The 17,980-nt window shown below is 41.1% G+C and overlaps 2 protein-coding genes and 1 non-coding gene across 3 annotated transcripts in view; 2 read left to right on the forward strand and 1 right to left on the reverse strand.

Moving 5' to 3' along the window:
* Window positions 1-3,224: 3,224 nt before the first annotated feature.
* trnap-ugg (transfer RNA proline (anticodon UGG)) lies at window positions 3,225-3,296 on the reverse strand. The gene has a single exon. It is a non-coding gene; the product is annotated as a tRNA-Pro (tRNA).
* A 1,280-nt stretch (window positions 3,297-4,576) lies between these two features.
* LOC146390280 (F-box/WD repeat-containing protein 7-like) overlaps window positions 4,577-17,980 on the forward strand; it is a 54,142-nt gene continuing 40,738 nt past the window's right edge. Inside the window, exons 1-2 of the mRNA XM_084923331.1 lie at window positions 4,577-4,811; window positions 13,953-14,552. Coding sequence (XP_084779457.1) covers window positions 14,001-14,552 — 552 coding nt within the window. The 5' untranslated portion in view covers window positions 4,577-4,811; window positions 13,953-14,000. The remainder of the gene's footprint in view (window positions 4,812-13,952; window positions 14,553-17,980) is intronic.
* LOC146390281 (tripartite motif-containing protein 16-like) lies at window positions 4,826-13,293 on the forward strand. The gene is made up of 2 exons (XM_084923338.1): window positions 4,826-7,384; window positions 10,403-13,293. The coding sequence occupies exons 1-2, from the start codon at window positions 7,218-7,220 to the stop codon at window positions 11,931-11,933; spliced, it is 1,698 nt and encodes a 565-aa protein (XP_084779464.1). The 5' UTR covers window positions 4,826-7,217; the 3' UTR covers window positions 11,934-13,293.

Below are 17,980 nucleotides of genomic sequence, written 5' to 3' on the forward strand. Positions count from 1 at the left end.
AGAAACAAAAACCTCACCTTATTGGACACTTTGTCATGATCCCTGGTTTTAAACTGAGTTGCTGAATTTCAGTTTCTTTTGTCACAGTGTTTTTAGTTTCTGATTATTGTTCAGATAGATTTTTGATTCCTGTTTTGATTTTGTTGTCATTCCAGTATCTTGAATTTAAATCCTTTTTGTGTTTGACTTGTAGTTACAGTTTGGAGTTCAATGAGTTTGAATGGCTATTAAAGTGATTCTTCAACAGCAGAACTAGGGTATTTAAAAGTAGAATGGGAGGCAGAGCCTTCAGTTTTCAGGCCCCTCTTCTGTGGAACCAGCTTCCAGTTTGGATTCGGGAGACAGAAACTATCTCTACTTTCAAGATTAGGCTTCAAACTTTCCTTTTTGCTAAAGCATATAGTTAGGGCTGGACAAGGTGACCCTGAATCCTCCCTTAGTTATGCTGCAATAGACGTAGGCTGCCGGGGGACTCCCATGATGTATTGAGTTTTTCCTTTCCAGTCACCTTTCTCACTCACTATGTGTTCATAGACCTCTCTGCATTGAAGTGTACTTGTTATTAATCTCTGTCTCTCTTCCACAGCATGTCTTTTGTCTTGCCTGTCTTCTCTCACTCCAACCGGTCGCAGCAGATGGTCGCCCCTCCCTGAGCCTGGTTCTGCCAGAGGTTTCTTCCTGTTAAAAGGGAGTTTTTCCTTCCCACTGTCGCCAAAGTGCTTGCTCATAGGGGGTCATATGATTGCTGGTGTTTTCCCTGATTTCCTTGTGTTATTGTAGTTTTGTTACTTTACAATATAAAAAGCACCTTGAGGATACTGTTTTGTTTTTTCCCTATTTGGCGCAATATAAATGAAATATGTCTGTGAAGGTTCTCAGTCATCCAGGTCATCGTAGTCTAAGGAGCTTGGAACGAAAAGCGTCTGGACTTCTTTAAGTTGCTTGAACACATTTCACCTCTCATCCGAGAAGACTTAATGGTAGTAAACCATCAACCTCACCATAGGAGCTGGGGATGTATACACAGAAACAGCCTGTAAGTTAAAAATCTACACTCTTAACAATCATAAACCTTACATCATAAAGTAGGATTCAACATAAAATTTAACAAATGTAGCCTCTATCACACAAAACATATAAACATGTCCTTATCTACGTCATGAAACTACCTTGTGCCTCTATCAAGGGGGCTGCTAATGACAAAAGAAATCTCCAAGGGCTCCGTTACACCATCACACTTCAAACTCCCGCGACTGACGCTAAAACTACACGGACAGTGTTTCACGGGAAATCGCCCCTTCAAAATAAAAGCTTCTAAACTCAAACAGGAAGCTGGTGATAGAAAACAGCGATAAGTGCCCAAATGAAGTGCAAGGAACTAAATAAAAGTATTTAGGGTTATTTACAATACTGTTTGCAAATGTAGTCAACCCTTCTCACATTTGCAAACCTCAGTTCAAGAAGTTAAAGAACTCTGTGTCAAAAAGGATAAGATGACAGAGGCGGTGTCACGGTCCTGGGTCGGTGACCCAGTGTTTTGAGTTCCTTGTGTCTCTGAGTTTTTGTATTATGATCTTAGTTCTCTTTGTTGCCTCAGTTTATTCTTTAGTCTAGTGTCTTAGTTCGGCTTTTTTGTATTCTCTTTAGTTTTCTGAGTATTTAGTAGCCGCCCTCTGTGTCTCCTTGTTATTGTTCTCTGTGTTTCTTAGTTGCCCTGTCTCCCCTAGTCAAGTCTGCGTCTATGTTACATTTCCTGTTTTACTTTGAAGGTCTGTGTCCTACGTGAATGTATTGAGTTTCGCTTCCCTTGGGTCTTGTTATGTCCGATTTCTCCCAGCTGTGCTCCCCTTCTGTGTCTCATTCCCCTCGTTATTTCCCAGTTTATTTAAGCCCTGTGTTTCTCTGTGTCAGAGTTGTGATCTCCCTCATGCTGTGTGTGATTCTCCCCGTGTCTCCTGGTGTACATTCTAATTAGCGTTTCCCAGTTTAGTTTTGTATTGTTTGTAATCTGTTTTCCAGCAATAAAGCTGTGCTTTTGAGTTCAAGTTCTGTCCCCGTGAGTTTGCGTTTGGGTCCAATTCCTGCCTGTCACACAGCCTAATCATGACAGGCGGTCCATCAAATCGTCAAGCACTTAAAGTAGCATCACCCTGCCACTCCACCAACCTGTACAAGATGCCAACATGAAAAATTACTTTGTGAATAATAATTGTAGTTTTTCCAGCTAACTTCAATATCTTCTCCCTCGTTCTTCCTGTACAACCTCTCTCTCTTCATCCTTATGACTAAGCTAGAATTGTATTTGCTGGTAAATGACAGAAATATAATCTCATAATAATTATTACAAGAGCAGTTTGGGATTCGTGATTGATAACAGGACAACACACAGCTTAGTTATGTCAAATCATCATCACTGAATGTGGGTTAACAGAATCTACAGCTTTATCATTTGTGGTGAATTTGACCACATGTCCACTCTTACCTGTTTCTCTTTGCTCTCTCCCTCTCTGTCCTCCTCTCTCAATCCTTATTAAATGTTACAGTGGGAAAAAAAACAACATGAACTGATATCTGATATCAGTGTATAACAGTATTTAAACTGAACACAGGCTGCAGCTGGACACTCACAGGTAACATCATTTTGATTTGCTGTCACCTGGATCTGCAGCTGTACCAAAACACTGAAGCCCAATTAGATCAGAATAGGAACAAAAATCTTTAAAAAAAAAAAAAAAAATAATAATAATAATAAAGTTCATCAGCTTCTCAGCTGGCGACTCGCGATATACCAGCAGACTAGTGGATCAGAAAAAGTAAAGTTAGCTAATAATTTCAAGGGGTTTAAGCTAATATTATTGATGCTTTTTAGAGAAGAGATAAAAATAAGCAGACACTTTATGAGTCACAGCAACGTCCTCGCATTATCAGAACAGTTTGAACATTTGTTGTATAGTTAAAGTGTGTTTTAAATCTGCATCACTTATTTGTATCATGACCTCTTTATCTTCTTTCTGACACACGAATGAATGTCTTATTAGTCAATTAATGACTGAATGAGTATTTTTGAGTACATCATTTCTGTTAATTAATTAATGTTTGAGTTATACAAGTTAACTTTGCAAAAGCTTAACTTAAATATGATATAAATGTTAAAGGACTCCTGAGTTGAAATTGGACATTTTCATCCATAACGATGACGTAAGTAAAGCATCCGATAACCATTCGGGCTCGTCCGGGATTTGAACCCGGGACCTCTCGCACCCAAAGCGAGAATCATACCCCTAGACCAACGAGCCACACGTGGTCACCCGTAGAGCTCACAGATGTTCGGTGATTTTGGCACTATGCTGATTGGCTTTCATTTGTTGTAAACTGTGCTGTTTGGCAGCTAATCTTTCACATACACAGTAATAATGAAATCACCGTCCTCTGCTGCTTTATGTTGGCAGGTTCTGTGCGGAGAGATTCTGACTGGACGTTGTTACTGGGAGGTGGAGTGGAGAGAGAGGGGAGATGCAGTCACATACAAGAATGAAGAACATCAGTGTAGATTTAGATTTGCAGGCTGTAATATAGAATATTCTTAAATATTCTAACTTGAAAGGTCCTCTTTGTAAATCAGGTTAAGATTAGTGGTACAGGTTGTATCACAGAGTCTCCCAGCCTTCGCTTCCTACCATATACATGTTACAATTTGCTATGGGGTGCTAGCTGTATTACACAAGGTCCTTACCCTTCATCTTTGTATATATGTATATAATAGGTAAATATCAAATCAACCAATTATGGTGGGCCAATCTGAAGGAAACTTTACATGAACATTGTCAGACGTGGAGCAAATATTCAAATCTGTATGTTAAAAAACTAAACAAAAAAATGTCTTATCCCAATTCTCACTTGAGACATGCAAAACAAATTTGCAGTGAGTGTACTTTGCATGTATGGTTATTACAGGTTCATGTTGTGGTTTCAGACAGGTTCTTTATGCTTGAATTTGTTGTGCAGGCTGTAAAGATGGAAGCATTAATCTTCCTCTCTGTTTTTCTTCATTTTTTTGTAATGAAATAAAGTGAGCTCAGTCTAATTTCACCCCATCAAAGTTGCTTGGCGTCTAGTCCATCTGCTCTGGTCCTGATATAAGTCTCATATATATTATAAAATCAGGATTTTAGCACAAAAAGGAACGACGTTTGTGTTTGGTCATTTATTTTTTGTAACAGTGCTTCTTGGCAATGAACCTCACACCATTGTGTACACCTCTGTGAAACCTTAAATGAAGCCACATCTGTGAGGAAAATGCATTTGTGGGTTGAAATAAACAGGCTTTGGTATAAGAGTATTAGGATTAGTGTATTATTAGATAACTAAATGTAATTTTAAAAAAGTTATGCCACCATTATTATAATGGTTGAGAGCTGCAGGTTTGCAGATATTTAGTTTTTCCACAGTAAACTAAACAACAGATTTTCACAACGAGACGTCAGCACACAAAGAGGAAGCTGTGAGGCGTTTGATTGGACAATGGCGGAGCGTTATGTAATTCAGGCGCCTGACGTCATTAAACCGCGCCAAACAAAGCTCCATGTGTAAAAGAGAGACAAGAGAGAAGAGAACGGGATAAAGTTTAGTTTCTCTGAGGTTTGAGGTTTTTTAGAAGCAGAAAGTGTGTAATTTCAACGCTCTGGAGACATCTTCAGAGCCGAGGTGTTTGTTTGAAGCGGAAACGCTGAAGCTGCTGTGAAGAATAAACAAAGAAGAAAATGCCGGTTTTTAAATTTTAAAGTCCGAAGAGCGAGAGGAAAGCTCAAAACGTAAGTCCGTCTCGGTTTAAAGCTTTTAACATAGTCGTATTGATTTTTTTAGTGGCTAAACAGGTGGTTGTAAAAATGACGGAGATATCGATATTAACTATAGAGATACCCGATATTTTTTAGCTGCAGGCAGTTTGAAGTACGACATCATATGGGTAGTTATCAAAACACACACTTGTTGCAGGCAGGATTTGAGTCTCATTATACAAGTATGAACGGTAATGTTCGGGTTTTCTTGTAGGCTCTGGGATTGGTTGGGTTTGGTAGACTAGGTGATTACATCTGTCTGTGTGGACGGCTTGTGTCAAATACATGGCCAGGAAAAGTGATTACTTGTGTGTGTGTGGTGTTGTTGTTGTTGTTGTTGTTTTAACAACAGAGAACTGTTGTTATATTTGTTGCGATTTCTGCTGCACTCTTGGCCAGATCTTACTTGAAAAATAGATTAAAAAAAATTTGAATAAAACTTCTTACTTTTACCTTTTTACCTGGATAAATGAAGGATGTATAAAAGTCAGTTAGCCAAAAACTAATTGAAGTGTTCTGTCTGCCTCTAAATGACTGATGTTTGACAGATTACAGGTCAATTAGTCATTGCATGAAGGGAAATTATCCTGAAATAAGGAGGAGGAGGTTTTATTTACTCAAACGCTAGTCAAATTCTCAGCAATAACAGAGAAAAGAGAAAAGCCTGTGATGACAGCCCGTAGTCCACATCTGTTGTCCACTGAAAACATTTGGTGCATTTTAAAACAAAAATAAAAGTACAATAAAGAAGACCTCAAACTGTTGAGACACTTAACTCTTGGCTTAGAGCAAGAATGAACCGTTGTTGGTAACCACTGGCTTATATCAGGATGAAGTTCTATGAAAAGAGAACAACCTTTCAGTCAGCCTTCAGACCATTTCACTGTACTGAGTACGCGCTTTAAAAAAAGTAAAATAAAAGCTGTTTTTGGTGATTGTTGTTAGTTTTTGTGGGATTCAGTGCAACATTTGACACTTGATGGTGATGTACTGAGCTGTTTGGAGTCCTGTGTGAGAGTCTTTCGATAGTCCTTGACAAAACAATCTCCAGACTAATCCAGCAGATCTTGAGAAAATCATAGTCCCTTGATAGATTTACACTGTGCTACAGTAATGAACTGTACACTGCAGTTGGTCAAAACTCTCATGATCAAATTCAGTCCAGCATCAACTTTATTTTGTTTTTTTAATTTGCCTGGAATGTGACAGCTTATGAGCTCTGGAGGACAGTCTGCTATTATCATTGTATGCCAGTAGTGAGAATATGTGTGGAAGGAATCTGAGAACTGCTCTGTTTCATCAGGATCAATGGTGATGACAGTTTGCATATTAAATACCTCGCAGCACATTGTTCGTTCAGTGGTGCTAGCATCAGTTATTGTGCAGATGTACTGTTTATGTTTCCAGGGGAAACCTGGAGTCAGCAGAGACTGAAGAAGTCACTTGGATGAGTGGTGAAATGCTACGTCCAGATGAACAGCTGTACGATTGAGCGTGCATCACAACACTCTGTTTTTGACTTTATTTGGGATTAAATGCTGTAAATCTTAAATTATATTTACTTATAGATGTTCGAATAAGTGTTTGTGCAACATGGAAAGAAATTTGTTTTTTGGTGTTTAGCAGAAAAGGTCTTAAATAATTCTGGGATTTTGTTGTAGGATCTGAATTTGATTGCTGGTGTTGGTGAAATTACACAAATAGATTGTACAGTGCCATGTGCTTTGTAATTGGTGCTGTAGGTTCACTAATTGGCTCAGAAGTTGTGAGGTTAAAGATTTGCTTTGCTTAATTGTTTTTTTGTTCTTCTTAGTTGCAGATGGTTGCCATGTTTTGGATGCTGTTGTAAGTTGTAGTGGTCATTTTAGTTGCAGAAGCCAGATTGACTTAATGTTTGATGTTGGTTTGTCTGATCGCTGGAGCTGCTGTTGTTTGTAGCAGGTGCTTCATGTAAGTGGCTGCCATTCTTTTGTCACAAGTGTTGGTGTAGTTTTAGTGGTTGGATTCATTGCAGAAGTTGTTTAAAAGTTTTAAATATCTTCTTTAGCTACAGTAATCGGTGTATTTTGGCTTTGGGTGTTGTTGTGGGGGCGATTTTTGTGATTGGTGCCATTAAATGTCAGTTGTTACAAGCACATGTGACTGATTTCACTCATATTTCATTAGAATTTTCATACTGTACCTAATGTGCTGACTAGCATTTTAAAGGTGCTCTCTTGTATAACAAGGGTTAAATATGCAGTGTATGCTTCAAACCACTCCTTTAACAAAACTCCCACTTTTACTTGAAACATAGCAGCTCCAGTCTGTACACATATTACAAATATTTTCCATTGGATCCCAGAGAAACTCACACAGTCACTGACACTGAGAGGAGAAATGGCACAGAAAGGAGTTCAGCTGGACCAAGAAACCTTCTCTTGTTTCATCTGTTTGGATCTACTGAAGGATCCGGTGACTACAGCCTGTGGACACAGCTACTGCAGGAACTGTATTAAAAGTTTCTGGGATGAAGAGGACAGGAAGGGAATCCACAGCTGCCCTCAGTGCAGGAAGATATGGCATAGCATACAGTTAGGGCTGGATTGTGTAACCCTGAATCCTCCCTTAGTTGTGAAGGCCTGAAGCTGGGGCTTCTATGATGCACTGTTTCTTTTTCAATCACCTGTTTTAACACGTCTTTTACACCTCTCTGCCTTTAATCATTAGTTATTATTAATCTCTGGCTCTCTTCCACTGCTTGTCTTTGCCCTGTCTTCCTCCCCTCACCCCAACCAGTTGCTACAGATGTCCGCCCCTCCCTGAGCCTGCTTCTGCTGGAGGTTTCTTCCTGGTAAAAGGGATTTTTTCCCATCCCATTGCTGTCAAAGTGCTTGCTCATAAGGGGTCATCTAATTGTTGAGGATTTCTATTTTCTCTGTATTATTGTACGATCTTCACCTTACACCATATTACACCTTACTACTCTATAAATAGAGTTTAACTGAATCTTTATTTACTGTGTTGATGGTTTCTGTAGTTGCAGCGGTTGATTTATTTAACCTGTCTTTTGCATAATGACCTTTTAATATTGTAAGTATAGTGATTTAACTTCTATTTTGTTCATTACTTTGAAACTGATTAACATTTACAGCCTAAGAATTGTGTTTACTAGTGTTTTAAATGCGCTCTTCTATATTAAAAGATGGCTCAAAATCGAAACCCTGATAACTCCTCCCTCTTTTACCTGAAACTCTGTAGTTCCACTCTGTCCGCATATTTTCTAAAAATAGTTACTATATACAGCTGGTAGAATAAGTATTAAACATGTCACCAATTTTTCTAATTAAATTTATTTCTAAAGGTGCTACTGACATGAAATCTCATCAAATGTCTGTAACAACCCATCTAATCCAAACATGCAAGGAAATCAAACCATGGATCTCCATAAATTTTATGTAATGACGAACAATCACACAGGGAAAACGTATTGAACACACCTACTGAAATGTATTTAGTACTTGGTAGAAAAGCCTTTACCTCATCTCAGCTCAGGTGTGGTTTTGGCCCTGCCACACAGACTTCAAAGGTTCTGTGGGCCCCTTCTGTGAACTCTGACCTTTACTTCTTTCCATAGGTTTTCAGTTGATTTCTGTAGCTCTGCACATGTGCTAATTGGCTCTTACACAACTCTTCTTGTACAGAATGCTGTTATTCAGTTCAATGCTGGGTTTTGCTACAATAGTTATCCTCAGTCAGAAGGGGAGGCTGAAATCCAGGGAGTAAATTGTAAGAGTGGAGTTTATTTACATTTAGATGGATGGTACATAGAGTTATGGCATAGTGTAGGAGAATGTGGTACGGTGATTTGGTGTGGGTTATGCAATCAAGAACAGGAGATATATTAGAAGATAAATAAAGATTAAAGGGTAAAATAGCTGGCTGCAAATTCCTCTAAAACAAATCTGCTAAGGAGGTGCATCAATCTAATACCACTCCTTAAGAGCGTTCACATTTAGTAAAGCACTACCCAAATGGGCCACAAGATGGAACTCTAGCACAAGGGATAAAATGTTTATGCCTTAAAAGGGAAAAAGTGCAGAAAACAGCATCTCTAACAAGTAGAAAGCGATTTCATGGTAATTTTACTAAAGTGAAACACTGGTAACTGAAAATTTATCACACAAATACTCGGTGAGTGCCGAGTATTTGGTTGTGCATATGGGGGTGGGAATGCACGTCTGTGTCCGCGTGTGCCTGTTTGTCTGTGTCTATATGTCTGGTTGGGTCTTAGACTCAACCTCTCTGGGTACATCTCAGGCCCTCTAAAGTACGGAGGCCTATCTCCCCTCACCACACTCCCTGCCGGTGGCTGATGCCCTCAGACGTTGGTGTGTTGGTGGTCCTTGTCATCTGGGGCTGGGCGCTCATGCATGTACCGGCTCACTCCTGGTGGCCGATTGGCGGGGCCGGGCGCCTGTGGCCCGGCTGGGCTCCTTCCGGGGGGTGGGATGCCCTCAGGCCTCTGGCCTCTGGGCCTGAAGCTCGGTCCTCTCTGGCACAGCTGGCTGCCGGCAGAGCCCGCGGGCACGCCACTGCAACCCCCTCTGGCCTCTGCTCCGTAGCTGCGGGGTGACCTCTCGTTTGGGGCTCTACTCAGCTCTTCCCAGGAGGGTGGCACGGTTCCCCCCCCCCTTTGGTGGTCCTCCTCGGGTCCTTGTACTCTGGGGCCTCTGGATATCTGGGGCCTGGATCTCCTCCATACCTGCTTCATACCCTGGTGGACGGGGCTATGGCTCCCCACACTCCCTAGCAGATCGTTACATGGAGAAACCTTTGGAATACAAGCATGCTGATCCACACAGGTGTACACACGGGTGTTCACAGACGCGGACTACACCTTTCTTGGCTGCTGCCTCAAAGCACATTGTGCGCTGTCTATCTTGCGTGCTGCACAATATCGTTTATTATTTAGTATCTACTGTTATCTACTGCTAGCTAGTTTATTGTGATGGTGCTGTTTTTATTATGTTGCTCTTTGTTGTTTGCTTTCTCTTCTGTTTTTTTTCTCCATACAGGTGATCCAGGTGTTTTGTTTGTTTGTTTGTTTTTTCCTTTCTTCCCCCCCTTCTCACCGTCTCTTCTCCCCTTTGGTTTTCTTTCTCTCCCTCTCTTTCTTTCATTCTTTCTCCCTGTCCTATCCCCCAGTCACGTCTGTCCCGTTTGTAGCAACCGAAAATAAAATAAATACATAATTATAATAAAGGTCAATCAAATGGACCAATATGGCAAGGCCATGATGATCCACTTGGTAAAATAAATCCGCTTGGCATCTTTCTTGGCCTTAAGACAACAATTCTGATGGCTAAAGATCCAAACGGGACACAAAAAAAAAAGAAAAAAAAAAAAAGAAAATTTATCACACAAAAACTGAATTGATCAACATTTATAAATCTGCTCTGATTGTATAGAAAAGAATTAAACTGTTCCATCTGTTTGGATCTACTGAAGGATCCGGTGACTACAACCTGTGGACACAGCTACTGCATGAACTGTATTAAATCTCACTTTGATGAATAGGACAGGAAGGGAATCCACAGCTGCCCTCAGTGCAGGAAGACTTTCACACCGAGGCCTGTCCTGGAGAAAAACACCATGTTAGCAGCTTTAGTGGAGCAGCTGAAGAAGACTGGACTCCAAGCTGCTCCAGCTGATCACTGCTATGCTGGACCTGAAGATGTGGCCTGTGATGTCTGCACTGGGAGGAAGCTGAAAGCCATCAAGTCCTGTTTAGTCTGTCTGGTCTCTTACTGTGAGAAACACCTCCAACCTCACTATGATGTAGTTCAGTTGAAGAAACACAAGCTGGTGGCCCCCTCCAAGAAGCTCCAGGAGAACATCTGCTCTCGTCATGATGAGGTGATGAAGATTTTCTGTCGTACTGATCAGCAGAGTATCTGTTATCTCTGCACAATGGATGAACATAAAGGCCATGAAACAGTCCCAGCTGCAGCAGAAAGGACTGAGAAGCAGAAGGAGCTCGAGGTGAGACGACTAAACATCCAGCAGAGAATCCAGGAGCGAGAGAAAGATGTGAAGCTGCTTCAACAGGAGGTGGAGGCCATCAATGGCTCTGCTGATAAAGCAGTGGAGGACAGTGAGAAGATGTTCACTGAGCTGATCCGTCTCCTCCAGAAAAGAAGCTCTGATGTGAAGCAGCAGGTCAGATCCCAGCAGGAAACTGAAGTGAGTCGAGTCAAAGAGCTTCAGGAGAAGCTGGAGCAGGAGATCGCTGAGCTGAAGAGGAAAGACGGCGAGCTGGAGCAGCTCTCACACACAGAGGATCACAACCACTTTCTACACAACTACCCCTCACTGTCAGCACTCAGTGAGTCTACACACTCATCCAGCATCAATATTCGTCCTCTGAGCTACTTTGAGGATGTGACAGCAGCTGTGTCAGAGACCAGAGATAAACTACAGGACATTCTGAGAGAGGAATGGACAAACATCTCACTGACAGTCACTGAAGAGGATGTTTTACTGTCACCAACAGAGCCAAAGACCAGAGCTGGATTCTTAAAATATTCACATGAAATCACACTGGATCCAAACACAGCAAACAAGTATCTGTTATTATCTGAGGGGAACAGAAAAGCAACATTTACGAAACAAAAACAGTCTTATTCTGATCATCCAGACAGATTCACCAGATTGTTTCAGGTCCTGAGTAGAGAGAGTCTGACTGGACGTTGTTACTGGGAGGTGAAGTGGAGAGGGGGGGCAGTTGGTATAGCAGTGTCATACAAGAATATCAGTGGAGCAGGGAGGGACAATGGATGTTTTTTTGGATACAGTGACAAATGTTGGGCATTACGTTTTGACACAAACAATTTTCAATTTTGGCACAACAAAGTCCAAACTGTCCTCTCAGGTCCTCGGTCCTCCAGAGTAGGAGTGTACCTGGATCACAGAGCAGGTATTCTGTCTTTCTACAGCGTCTCTGAAACCATGACTCTCCTCCACAGAGTCCAGACCACATTCACTCAGCCGCTCTATGCTGGACTTTGTCTTTCTAATTACGGAGCCACTGCAGAGTTTGTCAAATTGAAATAAAAAGAAGTCATCAAGTTGGAGACTGGTTAAAGTGTTAATTTTAGTTTTTAGTTTCTTTGGTCTCTATTCCTGCTGAGAGCTCACTTTTGTGGTGTTTCTTCTCTGCATAGATCACCCGTCATACTTTAGAGGCACTGATTAGAGAAAAACAAGATCTCATGTTAGTGGCGGACTTTCAACAAAGAACGGTTTATAACTTTCCAAATTGAGACATTTAGAGGTGAGGATGGCAGAGGAAAACTCTTTCACTGTGTTTAATAGAAAGATTCTTATAGTGAGCTTTTATTTTGTCAAAAAAGTGTTTGTTTTTTTTGTTCCGTTTGAAGAAAAAAAAAAATTTTTAAAACCAAATGTTATATAAGGGGCATGATTTAAGTTTGTTTGGTGGAAAAATTAAATGAGTGTTTGCTTCGAGTGTTCATGAAGCAAAGAGAAGGTCTGAAGGAATTTCTCTTTCTTTGTGGATCTAAAGAGAGGAGATGAACTTTGGTGCTTCCATGTACTTTTCTGTATTTAGGAATGGATGTTCATACGTTTTTAGTGATTGATTACTCGTGTATTTTATTTTCATTTGTGTTTTTGGCCATGGATGTACGTAAGAGGATTGGGTCACTGGGGGGGGGGGGTGGCTCAATCACAAAAAATCTAAAGAACTGTCATGAGAGTTTTAAAATAAACTGCAAACACCTGGTTAGCAACTTTTTGATGTGGGTTCAATTACATATTGCAATATGGTAAAATCTCTAGTCAAACGCCAAAGTGGTCTCTAAAGATTGGCCGCCGCTCTGACCTCTTTTATCCACATACAGACAAAAACACAACACATCAAGTGAGCCTATACCTTCAGTTCAGCTCATCCTTAAAACCTTCCCTTCCGAGAGAGAGAGAGAACTACAACTATGTTTTTCACTTAGCCGTTGCCTCCCTTCTTTCCGAGATGATGATGATGATGATGATGATGATGGTGATCATAATAATAATTACGACCCACTGACATGCAGCGCTTGGATGTCTCTGACCTCCATACAATGGTCCCTTTGGGAAAGTGTATGTGTGATAGAGCATAAGACCCATTTGTGATGCTATTCTACATTCATATAACTAAGTTACAAAGTGATATTACTATTATTAAAGTGATCAATACATAAGGCATGGACAAATGTTCTGAATTCTGAAGGAAAGGAAACCAAAACTGAAGTGTTGTTTAAATCTGTGACCATGAGTTAATTTCAATATGAAACCACTGAAAAAATATTGTTTTTTTTATGCTTTTGTGTTTTGAAGATAAATAAACCTGCTGTTTGTCATTCATTAAAATGCTTTCTGTCTTTAGCTTATGAGACACAATAATTGGCATAGGTTGATGAAATAAAAACCTCCTGCTTTATTTTTTCTCATTGGGCACACACTGAATCCCATTTGTTCTCAGATATTTATACTTTGGCAGCATAAAAATACTGCAAAAGCAGAACTATAATCCAATTTTTACACACATTCCAGTTTTTTATGTTCTAAGAAGATATTTAAAAGAACCAAATACTTTCCCACTCTGTTTGTGTGTGACGTTACATTAATGTTTTATTGATGGAAAAATGGACAGAATAAGCCTTATAACTTAAAAACTAATATTCTTATGTGGTCTGGTATGTATGGTCAATGTATAGCAAGTGCGGTATAAAGACATAAAATATTGTTACATTTGACCTCTGATCTTTCCTTTAAGGTCAATAGATTGAAAGTCAATGCAATAACAATGCCATAAACAGCTATATAAAAGTGTATTAAAATGTGTTTAAACAGGCTAAATTTTAAAAGCCTGCACTTTGTGGGGCAGTAAGAACAAGTGCAAACTTCTTATAGAATATTTAAAAAGGAAAAAAACCTAAATGAATAAATAGATAATGACAATATTCCCTTCAAAGTAAATCCTGCCCAGACAATGAGCTGCCTCAGTGGAGGTTTGTGCTGCAGTTTTTGTTGATGATGATGTTGATGTTTTGATCCCTGTTATCTTTTCAGGATGCTTCTACATTCCTGTGCTGGTTAAGAAGAAAGAGTAGACGATCGATGGAGGGACGACATCGAGAAAGGAGAGAGGAGGGAGAGGAGGAGACGATACATGAGCAGGAGAGAGAAAGAGGGGAACAGAGGGATGGTTCTCTTAAACCTAAATTGGGGACAAAGATGGAGGAGGAAGATGAGGGAAAGGAAACAGAATTGATGAAGGCTTCTCCCAGAGACGAAGCTCGAAGTCAGCTGATTAATGGACACACCCCAATCTCTGCCTCTTCCTCTCTCACCTCTTTTCCCTTCATCTCCTCCCCTCATCAAGGAAGGGGGGACGAGGATGAAGAGGAGGTTAGAGTCGCCATACTAACTGTTGAGGATGAGTCCTGTCCTTCAGAGCCCTTTGGCACCACCCAATTTGAACCAACCAAGGATGATAATGGACAGGCAGAGAGTGGAGGGGAGGGGAAGGAGGATGGAGAGATGAAAGGAGAGGAGGAGGCGGCAGAAGAAGAAAATGAGGAGGACGACGCGGTGGAGGAGGCGGCAAATGCTGAGGAGAGAGAGGAGGAAGGGGAGCTGGCGTCACCTGAGGCTCATCTGCAACTTAAGGTAGGACCCACAGTGAGAAATCGAGTACTGAGTACTCTCACTAAGAACCTTTGTCTCCACCTCAGGTGAAAGAGCCTCTATTTTTTTTTTATCTTAGTAAACTTGATCATTTTCAGGCTTCTGTTTGATTAAGCACTTGTGTGTCATGCGCGCTAGAAAGGTGATGTGCAGGATTTATTTTGACACACCTGCCCTACTGTTAGCAAGAGGACCCAAAAACTCAGATTCCCCCTTTGACAGGCTTGTCCAAAGTCCAGCTGGGTGGCCAATCATCACCCTAGGCCAGATTTTATATGACCTGTCGTTCCTAATTCAAAATGTATTGTGTATTGCTCGCCACCATAAATATAATTAGCCATCCATCAATCAGCTTCTCCTTCGCGGGGGACGCTGGAGCCCATCCCAGCTGGGCGAGAGGCGAGGTACACCCTGGACAGGCTGCTAGTCTGTCGCAGGGCAACCATTCGCACTTACATTCACTCCCACATTCACACCTATGGGCAATTTAGATTAATCAATTAACTATCCCCACTAACTGCATGTGTTAGGACTGTGGGAGGAAGCTGGCGAATCCAGGGAGAACCCACACCAACTCCACACAGAAAAGGGGCTGATGGTGGAATTGAACTCAGGACCTTCTTGCTGTGCGGCAACAGTGCCAACCACCGTGCCACCGTGCGTAATAAAGTGTAATTCACCCTATTGTGTGTAATTTCTGTTTTTACCTCATGGTGGCAGCATAGTAGCGTAATTTTTATGCTTAAAAAAGGACCCCTGAGTGATTTTCCAGTGGTGCTCTTAGTATAATGTTTGGTCACCCCTGCGCAATGAGAAGCACGTGGTGAGAGTGGGAAGGAAGAATGGACTTTTAACAGGAAGAAACCTCCAACAGAACCAGGATCAGGGAGAGGCAGTGAATGGTTAGGAGTCAGGGGTAAGGGAATACAAAGAAGAACTTAATCATGTATATTTTCAGTATTTGGATTAAAGGATCATTCTCATTATTTGAGACTGGAGGTTTGCCCATAAAGTGGCTCCTCTGTGGGTCAGTCTAATACTCACCACCTCAGTTTTAGATCTTCGGGGAAACAAAGAGCTGGAGAATTTAGAAACTGACAAACAATTGAAACGCCTGACACATTTGTAAAAAGAGACAGCAGATTTGGACTTCAAGGATTATTCATGAACACGTTGGGATAAAGAACGATATTTTAAAAATTTCAACTATTTTATCAGTCGTCCAGTATAAAATCTCATTCAGATATTTAAAGTGTTTTTGAAGATGCCTTGATGCCCCATCATATTCTGCTGCTGTAATTGGCTAATGGTCAGTGTTCACACAGTTTGCATATATGGATAAATATCCCAATTTGCTTACGATTTGTACCTTGCAGCGTTTGTAAAATCCAATATGGTGAAATATCCTAAAATGTGAGAGGCGCTTTAATGAGCTCTGTCTGTTCTGTTACATCATGTGTAATTACACTGTGTTCACAGTAGGTCCACAGCAGGGGAGGATAGTCTCATTCAAACAGAATAAATCAGTAGGATCTTTATTTTCTCTTGAAGTCCATTTACTGATTGGTGTATTTATACTTTTAAACTATAAAAGTGTTTCTTCTACTGCTGCCAATATATTTTTATACTTATGAGTTCCTGCTTCTTCTGCAATTATCCAGCAGGTGGCGCCAGTGCACACTTTATCTCCTCAGTGTGAATGAAATACACCTGATAGAGATGTGTAGTGAGTGAAACACCGATGCAGAGGTGTGTGTGTGTGTGTGTGTGTGTGTGTGTGTGTGTGTGTGTGTGCACACAAAGGGTTTGAAATACCCTTTGTGTGTAAGTTTACACATATACATATTTTATTTACACTATGTAAATGAGAAGTAGAAAAACAGTTTCTGAAACTTTTCAGAGCGGTGTGAAGGTGGAGCTTTCGACTTACGGGGATTGTTTGCACATACTAGATTAAGTACATACTAAATCAAATCTCAGCATGATGCCATAATGATCTGTGAGCAGCATTATGGCATCATGCTGATATATGAGAATGTCAGAAGGAGTTTCTGTGTCTTTGTGGAGTCAGAGAGAGCAGATGAACTGTACCCTGAACCCTGCATGAAGAACAGGCAGAGAAAGCGTGGTGCCAGGGGCTGGGGTGAGGTGTGCGGCAGGAGTGACAGATGAGATCAGACAGGAGTCTTCGTGGACTATGATGTTAGCAGATGACATTTCGAAGTGAGCCTAGAGGTCTAGGTAAACTCTGGAGTGAAGGGTAAGGAGAGTGAGTAGAAGCAAGACAGAATACATGTGGGAACAACAGGGAAATAGCTGATGTCAACTATCCACTAGCATTTGGTGCAAAAGAGAGGTGAAGAGGAGAGTGCAGGCATGGTGGAGACAGGTTTCAGGGTGATTTGTGAGAGAAAGATCGCAGCGAGAGCGAAAGGGAAGGCTTACACGATGGTAGCGAGACTAGCTATGGTCTATGATTTGGATATGGTGGCACAACAAAAAGGCGATGGAACTTCCAAGTGTAAGACCAGAGAGAAGATGGATGCAGGCAGTGAATTATGACACGCAGAGGGTTAGTGTGACAGAGGAGGATGCTGGGATAGGGTGAGGTGAGTTGCTTTGGCGACTCCTAAAGATAATGGTTGAAAGAAGCTTTGGATGCACAACCTTGGTGATGTTTTCCTGATGAGTTTAGGCTCTAAGTCAAGAGTCTTAGTCAGAGTTGTAAATTATGATCATGTTTGCAATAGTGACGATACTGCAGATGGTAAAGCATCTCAGTCTGTGACTTATATTTGTGATTTATAAAGTAGTAGAATATGAGTTTATTTTTAAAAATTGATCTCGATTGCCAAAATGTTCAAATCAAGAGTCCACAAACCAGCCTGTGACCTCACCGTAGCTTCAAGCACCTTTTATATGCCATCAGCCAAAAGCTTCAGGCTGATCAAGTCAACCTGTCCTGAGTCACATGTTTTAATTTCACATGTCATGAATTAGTTTCGAATACAAAAATGAAAAAACGTGCTGTCTAGCAGCCACAGTGAGAACATCAGATATCCCATCATGCTCGTAGCTGATAATGATGTCCTCAATCCCAAGGACTCAAACTAAATTAGTCATCACAAAGATAGGCACACAGCACGCACACACAGAGAGGGAGGTGTGGGTGGGAATGTGCAGCAGTCAACATTCCTCAGATTCTTCTCACAACTGCGGGATCATGGGATATGAAGTCTGGTCCCATGGGAACTGATGGCTTAACGCGCGCACACAGACACATGCACTGTCATACTGGTGCAGAACCAGTACAGTGTATAGTTGATAGTGTGATGATGGGACACCCGAAGATCAACTGATGGTTCGGTTCTGCATTTCTCTCTGTGGCCTCTAGGGGGCACATTTTGGTT

This window comes from Perissodus microlepis, chromosome 3 (assembly GCF_051167445.1).
Source record: "Perissodus microlepis isolate ML-2025 ecotype Zambia chromosome 3, ASM5116744v1, whole genome shotgun sequence".
Classification (NCBI taxonomy): domain Eukaryota; kingdom Metazoa; phylum Chordata; class Actinopteri; order Cichliformes; family Cichlidae; genus Perissodus; species Perissodus microlepis.

Excerpts from the sequence above, each read along its gene's own strand:
- LOC146390281 (XM_084923338.1), top strand. The coding sequence starts at position 7,218 with ATGGCACAGAAAGGAGTTCAGCTGGACCAAGAAACCTTCTCTTGTTTC. Across the intron at positions 7,385-10,402 it reads GGAATCCACAGCTGCCCTCA|GAAGGGAATCCACAGCTGCC; the intron begins GTGCAGGAAGAT and ends TGAATAGGACAG.